General features: G+C 44.7%; 1 protein-coding gene across 1 annotated transcript in view; it reads left to right on the top strand.

Annotated features, from left to right (window-relative positions):
- Positions 1-678: 678 nt before the first annotated feature.
- Positions 679-9,699, top strand: part of LOC108803029 (zona pellucida sperm-binding protein 2-like) — a gene marked incomplete at its 3' end in the record, with an annotated part of 22,824 nt that continues 13,803 nt past the window's right edge. Inside the window, exons 1-2 of the mRNA XM_018574878.1 lie at positions 679-716; positions 8,664-8,725. Of these exons, the coding sequence (XP_018430380.1) occupies positions 679-716; positions 8,664-8,725 (100 nt within the window). The remainder of the gene's footprint in view (positions 717-8,663; positions 8,726-9,699) is intronic.

Genomic DNA, 9,699 nt, shown 5'->3' with positions numbered 1-9,699 from the left:
TGACCCTTCCCTATGCTATCCAAAACTAAAAAATGTTGAGTTACACTTCAAAAAATGTACCTGTTCCGACTTACATACAAATTCAACTTAAGTACAATCCTACAGTCCCTATCTTGTATGTAACTCGGGGACTGCCCGTATTTACACCACATAGTTATTTCTTGCAAATTTATTTTTTTGTGGTTTTTTTTATTGTACGGGATTTGCTGAACAACTTAGTGGTGCACAGAAAGCCTGGCAGGATAGATAGGGACATGATTGGGGTGTGTAAGTGATTAGAAAAAAAATCTTGAGCACCTACACATTATATGCATGTACACAAGAAAAGCATAAACAAGTCACTAAAAAATGTTTGTGCCTGCACATATTTCAAAAATCCTTATGAGAACATATTAGGGCGCAATAAACTGCTGCAGCTATGATCTACTTGTTTTTATGCAGGTGGAGGGTTTTTGAGTACACATGATCTTGATGGCTGTAGAGCTGTTCACTTCTACTATACAGTATGTGTTCCACCCTCACTCCGCAACCCCCATCGTGGTTTTCAAGCTTTTCCGTGCCTCTGCAGGACCTGGGAACATGGTGCGAACTTTGTGGAGTTGGATAGACTAGGGGAAAAAAACAGTGAATCAGGTGAAAGCGGGTGGAAATGAGAAATGGGCACTCACGTGTGATGAGATGGATGAGCACGCAGGTGATGACCTCCTGGTGATGCCGTGAGGTCTGGTTGGGGTGACAGGTGGGTGTTCAGTGGGCAGAAGTGGATCCTGTGGTGAGGGTTTTTTTTTGCCTTCCTTCCATTTCTCATCAGCCAGCTCCCGGTTGTTCACTGAATGTGATTCGGGCAGCCATAGAGCCACCCCATCGCTTTTACATGGCTGCGTGTGGGCACACCAACCCCTTCCAGGGACCATGGTAAATAGTGTCAGGATAAAGAATGGGAGCAGACCGAGGAACGTCCACTCTCCGATCTGCTCTGTAATCACTGAATTAGGAAGCACTCTGCTCTCATCGCTTCCTCGTTCGAAGCCATCAGAAGCCCTGCTGAAGTGCCAGTAAACAGGCAACCAAGCACAATCCTGAGCTTGATCATTTGAAATTAACATCTATCACTTTGACAGCCAGCAATTGCTGGCTATAGTGGGGGGCACTGAAGTTTTTATAGGACGTATCTCCTATGTTTAAAATATATATAATATAAATATAAAAAAATACATACATATATTGAAATATCATTATTGTCCTCCTCTATGATCGTAAGCAATCTGTATCCCTCCACTGGCTCCCCCCTTGCCTATTGAGATTTTTTTTTTAATATTAACAACCATTTACAAAGCTATCCACAACTCTGCTCCCAGATCCATCTCCAACCTCATCTCAAAATATCACCCAAACTGTCCACTCCGCTCCTCTCAAGACCTCCTGCTTTCTAGCTCCTTCATCACCTCCGCCCACCTCCTCTCCCACTTTCTGCAACTCCCTTCCACCATCTGTCAGCTATCTCTTACTCTATCTACCTTTACATTTTTTAATATTTATTTGTATTAATTTATTCATTTTTTATTAAATATTTTTATTTTTTACTTACATTTTTGTTGGGCTTCGGGGAAATATTAGGGGTCTAAACAGACCCCTGATATTTCCCTTTTTAAATAGAAAAAGAGATTGAGGACACAGAGTCCTCAGAGACACAAAGTCCTCGATCTCTTTTTCTCCAGCCCCTGTTATAAAACAGGAATCCTCTATGAGTGTTCCTGTTCATTGATAACTTGGCATGTTTACTATAACCACAATCATGAATGGACAGGAGAGGATCTAGATCACTTCCCCTTCATTCATAATTGAGGATATAGTAAACATACCATGTCCTCAATTATCTACAAACACTCAGTGATCAATTGACTGCTTGTACCGCTCTACTTCCTGACACACGCTGTCACAGGAGGCTGAGCGAGCGGTGCGGGCGAAGAGCTCATCCTCCTGTGACAGCGCGGGCTGTCTCCGCCCACACACCGCTCTGCCAGACTGTGATAGGAGGCTGAGCGGTGTGGGAGGGGAGACGCCGGCCGGTCACAGCGCTCTCCTCCCGCAGCGCTCGGCTGGCTGTCACACTTTCTCTCCTCCCCGCTGGGACACAGAGCAGCGCCCAGCGGGGAGAGAAGAAAGCAGGGATGCGCGCATGTATCGGCAGGAAAATGGCACTTTCGGCATTTAGCCAAAAGTGCCATTTTCGTCCGATATGTTTCGGCGGCCGATATATTGGTGCATCCCTACTATCTACCTTTAGGTTATCCTGCTGAGAAGCCTATCCCACCTCCACATACTAACTGTACTTTTTCCATGAGCTCATCCCTCACAATGAATACCTTTTGTATTACTTCTACCTACTAGATTGTAAGCTCTCTGGAGCAGCACCCCCCTCACCCTCCTGTATTGAATTGTACTGTAACTGTACTGCCTCCCTTCATTTTTTAAAGTTCTGTGCAAACTGTAGGCACTATATAAATCCTGAATAATCATAATTATAACTCCCACGAATACCTTAATCCACAGTTTTGTGACCTTTTGTCTTGCTGATTATGGTTCTGACAACAAGTCTTATTGCCACCTCTCTCGTCAGCATCATCATCTCCTCTAATGTAATCTTTAGACATGTGCACTGCCAAAAAATTCGTTTAGTTTCGTTTCGTTTTAAATTCGGATTTGTGTTATTTCGTTTTTCAGGATTCAGGTGTGAAAGTCAATTCGGATTCGGAATTCGGATTCGGACGAAATTCGGTAGCGTTCGTTCGAACGTTCGTTTCGTTTTCTGTTCTTATTCGTTTCTTATTCGTTTCGTTCGTTTGCAGCAAAAGTAACATTTGAGGGGGAAAAAATATTTTTCTCCTTCTCTAATGTCATTTTGCTCCAACGAACGAAACGAATAAGAAAAGAAAACGAAACGAACGTTCGTACGAACGCTACCGAATTTCAGAAATGGAAATTCGGATTCGTTTGCATTCGTTATGTCTGTAATTCGGAATTCGGATACATCCGAATGTCCGAATTTCCGAAAATTCGTCCGAATTTTGATTCGGAACGAAACGAATCGCACATGTCTAGTAATCTTGATGACATGGCCGCTGCTTGTGGAGCTCACCCATATTCCAGCCCTGCTAGCAGAGATGAGCAATAGGTTGGCAACATTTTTGGATCCAAACCAGGAAATGTTATTTTCAAAGAAATTTTTTTCTATAGTGGGCAAAAATAATACTAATTACCAACGTCTGGGAGAGTGTGAGGTATTTTTATGACCTTTTGTCACATTCTAAAATTTAAAGATGGCAAGCAAAGTATCCAAGTCCATGACATACTGTAGCTATGAACTAGGGTTGCGCAGATACCAAGTACAGTACTCGGTACAAGTACGAGTACAAGTACCGATACTTTTGAGCTCCAAGACTACACTAGAGAAAAATTTAAAAATTAGGAGGAAGCTGTCATGTGTAAGGAGCACACAGAGCTCCCGGGATTTGTACATCTCTGTTTTAATGTATGATTTATAAATATAAATATAGTGACGCACAGATACCAGTTTTGCGAGTACTGATACATTTTTGTTTATTGTCATGTGACAGTTTCTCTAAAACAATACAGACTAATGACTTCAGGACAGTGGTGGAGCGCCAGAGCCCGGTCCCAGCTGCAACCTCTGCAACCCCGGTAGTTCTCATGAAAATGCCAAGTATCGGCACTGGTACTCGAAAAGTATCTGTGCATCCTTACTATGAACCATAAAGAACATACAGTAGGAAAACAGTATGAAGGATTAAAATGATCTAGGTCAAAATATATAGCCAGGACTGCTGTATACAAGTTGTTTAGAAATATACTACAAAGTCCAACAAAATGGGTAACTTTCCAAATAGTGAGAGGTATTATCAAAATGTATTGCTTGTTAAAGGAGAACTATGAGGTGAGTGCTTTTCACTCACCTCATAGTTCTAGCCGACCTGTGACAATGAGACTGTCACAGGTCGGCTCAGTAGATTGGGAAGTGAGCGAACACAAACCCGTCGTTCGCTCACCTCTCGATCCTGTCACGGCTCTCTGCCATGACAGGGGAGGGGCTGGATTCCCCGCTCCGATCCGCCAGCGCTGTCTGGCGGAACGGACGGGGGAGGGGGCGGGTACAGCTGGCTCTGCCTCTAGATAGGCAGAGCCAGCTGTCAGTCATGCAGCTGGGCGGATCCCGGCACAATTGTCAGGATCCGCTTCAGCGTCTCAGTATACCGCGAGCAACAGCTCGCGGTATACTGAGCCTAGGGTGACGGGAGGACGCTAGTTTGTGTCCTCCCGTTACCCTAAGGAGAACTATGGGGAAAAGCCTTCACCCCATAGTTCTCCTTTAAAGAGAAGAAAGGGAAAGGATAGGGATTGAGAGGATCAGCGATAAGAAATGTAAAAGACATGGAAAAGAGATAAAAGGAAGAAAAACAAAGCAAGAGCATAGAATAATGGATTTGATGACCCAAAGAGTGACAAAATATGCAGCTCACAGGGTGGGGGTTCATAACAATCTGCAAAAATCATCAGAAGTTGAAAAATGTAGCCATTTGGACCATTAAGCCGAAAACGATTGGAGGTGTTAGTGTCCGAGACGAGAAGTTCCTCCATCCATATAATATCGTTCACATGACTTACCCAGAAGGAGGTCAGAGGCGTAATGGGCTTCTTCCAAAAAATGAGGATAAGCTGATGGGCTGCAGCCAGGAAATGGCATAATAAAATCTGCTTTTGGCTTTTTCAGGAACCCGGAAGGAGAGACAAAAGGGCCACTTCGGGGGGATGGCTCCAGAGAATCCCCATATAGGTGATTATAGATATCATATGACGCGGAGGTTCCAATAGGGTAAGTGTATGTCCAAATTGAGTCAAAGCTCTGAGAATCTGTCCGGAACTGTAGATTGCTACAGAAATGGGAGAGCTGATGGTCCAATAGCCATTGATCACTTTTATCCCTAGAGGATCTGGTGGACGGAACAAATCGTCCGGTAGAGGAATGCACAAAGTTCCTAGCTTTCGATAGGGTGGACTGGGAGAATCTTTTTACTACCTTACACCATTTTGGACTTGTCCCAATGAAGTACAATTGTATAAGGGCCTTTTATGTTTCCCCAATGGCTAGCATATGTTTTATTGGGGTCTTGTCCCCCCCCCCCCCCCTACAATCGGCACAAATAAAAACTCCAGTGTGTTTCTACGTTTGTGCTGCTTTTATTTTTTAATATAAGAGCAACTGTTTTTTTAAAGGAGAACTATGGGGTTAAGTCTCTTCCCCATAGTTCTCCTTAGGGTAACGGGAGGACACAAACTAGCGTTCTCCCGTCACCCTAGGCTCAGTATACCGCAAGCTGTAGCTCGCGTTATACTGAGACGCCGCAGCTGAAGCGGATCCCGACAATTATGTCTGGATCTGCCCAGCTGCGTGACTGACAGCTGGCCCTGCCTATCTAAAGGCAGAGCCAGCTGTACCCGCCCCCTCCCCCGTCCGTTCCGCCAGTCAGCGCTGGCGGATCAGGGAGGGGGGAATCCAGCGCCTCCCCTGTCACGGCAGAGAGCTATGACAGGATTGAGAGGTGAGCGAACGCCGGTATGTGTTCGCTCACCTCCCGATCTACTGAGCCGACCTGTGACAGTCTCATTGTCACAGGTCGGCTAGAACTGTGAGGTGAGTGAAAAGCACCCGCCTCATAGTTCTCCTTTAAGATGATGACGTAATCCAGCCCCCCTACAACAGCCACAAGACATGAAACTTGCTGCTTGGTTAGTGCCACGTTTGTGCTGTTTTGTGCCGCAAAAATTAACATTTGTGCTGCTTTCATTTTTAAGACAATAAGAATTATAGATCACCAAAGGTTTTAGGATAATTGTCGTTATTTAAAAAATAAAAGCAGCACAAATGTTAATTTTTATGGCACAAACCAGCACAAATGTGACACTAACCCAGCTAACCCGGTTACGTATCTTTTGGCTCTTTGGGGACTGGGTGACCTTTAGTGACCCTTAATAAATAGTTAATAACTCAAAAAAGAAAGGAGATAGAATGGAGACTTAAACTGTACAAACCAGCACAAACATGTGTGTAGGTTCCTCCCTGACTTTACTGGTTTGCAGCATTCTGGCTTGGCTGCCATTTTACTCACCTGTGTTTCCTTCTTTGCCTGAACAGACTCTGGAACGTTGTTCACTACTCCCCGGCTCCCTCTTCTGGCCAGACAGGAGAACATCATCTGAGAGAGTCAGATGGGAGTTTCCTGTCTCTGAGTGATGATGTCGCCCCACTCACTATATATAAACCACTCAGTCCTGTCTGACCTTACCTTGCGTGGTCTCCCTGCTATTGCATTCCTGCTGCTCTGAGTATGCTGATTCTGTGTAAGACCCGATCCTGGCTGACGTTCTCCTCTGGCTCCTGCTCCTGGCTTGTTCCTGACGACGCTGATTTCCTGGCTCCTGGCTTGTTCCTTACAACGTTGATCTCTGTGTTCCTGACCTGGCTTGTACGACTACCGACTGCAGCTCCTGACTTTGGCTTGTTCCGGTTTATGATTCTGCTTGCTCCTCTGCACACTGTTCTTAATAAATATTTTAACTAGCACCTTTCACTTGTCTTGTTTTTTATTGTGCCCTGACAGCATGGAACTAACCAGCCAGCCCGGTTACATGTCTTTTTGCTGTTGTTGGAGGGGCAGGGTGATGTCATCATCTTAAAAAAAAAAAAAAAAACCAGTTGCTATTATCTTAAAAATGAAAGCAGCACAAATGTTAATTTTTGTGGCACAAAACAGCACAAGTGTAGCACTAAAGAAACACACTGGAGTTTTTATTTGTGCCAATTGTAGGGGGGCCAGCTTCGATGAGCTCTAGGCAGGGGTGTCCTCTTTCACCCTTGTTATTTGCCATATCCCTAGAACTGCTTTTGGCTATGATTTGTGTGAACCCCGATATACATGGTATCCGGATTGGTAACCAGCATTACAAACTTGCTGCTTATGCGGATGACATTTTGTTTTACGTGCAGCAACCTCGCATCTCCCTCCCAAATTTGCTCCAAGACCTCTCTGCCTTAGGGATTTTGTCCACTTTAGAAAATAAACCTAGCAAAATCGGAAATTTTTTAAATGTACACACACACGGCACACACACACAGCTGGCACACACACACAGCTGGCACACAGCAGACACACACGGCACACACACACAGCTGGCACACACACACAGCTGGCACACAGCAGACACTAGTCTTCACGTCCTCCAGTTGTCACGTGACAATGCACCACCAAAGGAATTCCATTATTTTCTATGGGGCCCCATTCACACCTATTGGAACACACTTCTGTGCACCGTGGAAAATGGCGCAGGTGCTTCTGTTAGTGCGTTGGATCCATAGACTTAAAGGAAGTGCATGAAAAATGCATGTAACATGGACATGTGAGCATTTTACTGCATGGCATCAAGGACCCCACCCCCTAAATGACAACCTCTACTTTATTTCACTTTCACTGAGGAAAACAAAAATTGCATAAAACATTAAAACAATAAAAAAAACGCATGCAGCTAGTGTACCAGGCCCCCCCCTCGCACCTGTGCGATTTAACACACATTTGCACATATTATTATTCTGCGTTGTTGCACATCAAAGTGCAACAACGCAGAACAAGAGGATTACCATTGTTTTCTGTCTATGGCGCAATTTCCGCCGCAAAATCGCGTATATTTCCGCGCGATATCGCTCTACGTAGCTCGTCCGATGCATTTCAATGGAGCTGTTCACATCTCAAAGCTCAATGTCGCCTGTAGCTCGTCGCTCGTACACAACCCTTTTTTTGTGCTGATGTCGCGTGATTCGGCTCCAATAGACTCTATAGTGTCGCGCAAAATCACGCATTACCGGCGATATTGCGCGATATCGCGGCTACAGAAGGGTCACTTTTGCACTGCAAAATGGAAGGAAAGAATGATGTCACATTTAGATCGCTGTTGATTGGTTACAGCCCGATGTAGCAGCGACAAAGTCCCACCCAAAAAACGCGCTATGTAGCGCGATTAAATGTGCAATGTCGCTCAATATCGCGCAATGTCGCTCCTAGCCGCTCAGCGCTGGAAAAAAGCACAGTATCCATGTCGCTCAGTGTGAATGGGGTGTCATAGTGAACCTGTCCCGCTATCTGCCTCATTGCGCTCGCATAGCATTGCCTTGCTGTATGGCAGAACTGATCATTGGATTTTCTGCATCTCCTGTAACACTTCTACTTCCCCCTTCCCCCTACAAATCATCGGTCAATTGAGACCAGCTGGGGGTGTCCTCATTACACCAACCAGCAAGCATGGAAGGTGGACTCCTAATGACCTGGCTATAAATACGTCCCCTCACCTCATCCTGCTATTGTGTTCTCTGGGGAAGCTGTGTACTGGTTGGACTCAGTGCTGGGGAATTACATTATTGGATTTTAAGGACTTATTGAAGGGGCTCAACCCTAAAGACACAATGGTGCCCACACCTTGGAGTGGCTGTTTTAGAGATTTTGGGTAATGTATTTTGTTTCCATGTAATGTTTTTTTTTCTCAGTGGTGATATTTTTTTTCTTTTATTTATTATAATTTTTCTTTTCATTTTACAGATTTTTATTTCTATGCTTTCTGATTGCTGTTCCTGATGTGACGTCGCTGCTGGACTTCCCAGGTTGGTGGTTATCCTAGAATGTGTTTGTAATGGTGGAGGGCCTTGACGATCTCAATGGACTGCAAGTGCATTGATGTCACCCCATTTGTAGTCCATTGGCTTCTTCTTCCTCCAGCCCCAATGCCTCCAGTATGGGCCTAGAGATGGAGGGAAAAGTCTACAGGAACTTGAGCATTGCATGTTATCCCTGGAGTGTGCGGCACCATGTACATACTTGCGCCTGTGATCAACTGGGGCTGGAGGAGTAGTATGCCTGGGGATTGAGGAATACTCTGAAGGAGCATGCACACTGCAACTATGATCCATTGGTTGCTTTGCAACAAAAAAAACAATGATTGCATTTTTGTTTGGTCAATGTGGGTGCATTACATTTCTGTAAGGGGTGGAATTGGCCTTTTTATAGCTTTAAAAGACTATACATATTGCAATGTGCATGGCCATGACAACTGCACTCTGGATGAGATGTCTGCATAATGGATTTAACCCTTTCATGTGGGAAGTACATGGGCTGCCACTGACTGTCAGTTGCCTGGGTCTCACAGGAGCCATCTGGCCTGAATTTCCAGATCACTGGAAATCTTTATGTGCCTCAGAAGACATTGAAGCCACAGTGTCTGCCTGGCAACTACCACCCTTCAGTGGTGATCCATTGTTTGATATTTGCTCTCCCCCGGAGTTTGGATTGGGAATGTATAGCATTTGGCCTTGATGCAAAATGTCTAGTACAAGTCATGAAATCAAACTCCCTGTAAAGGCTGAGGTGTATAGAAGAGCAGGCTTGCCAGAAGGTAAAGCTGATCCTGTAAACACTACTGAGTTGGTTCTCCTTTTGGAGAAATACGTCTGGAGGACTTTTGGTGAGTGTCCTTGATAATTTGTTGGGGCTCTACCCAAAAGCCAACCCATGCCACATATCTTACCGTTTCCTGTGCTAAATCATGAAGCAAATAGCATTGTAGATCACTTCATTTATT

The sequence above is a fragment of the Nanorana parkeri genome, unplaced genomic scaffold (assembly GCF_000935625.1).
Source record: "Nanorana parkeri isolate BGI_ZX_2015 unplaced genomic scaffold, ASM93562v1 scaffold3314, whole genome shotgun sequence".
In the NCBI taxonomy this organism is placed as follows: Eukaryota; Metazoa; Chordata; class Amphibia; order Anura; family Dicroglossidae; genus Nanorana; species Nanorana parkeri.
The sequence above is the reverse complement of the archived record's forward strand: the minus strand, read 5'-3'. Positions and strand labels throughout refer to the sequence as shown.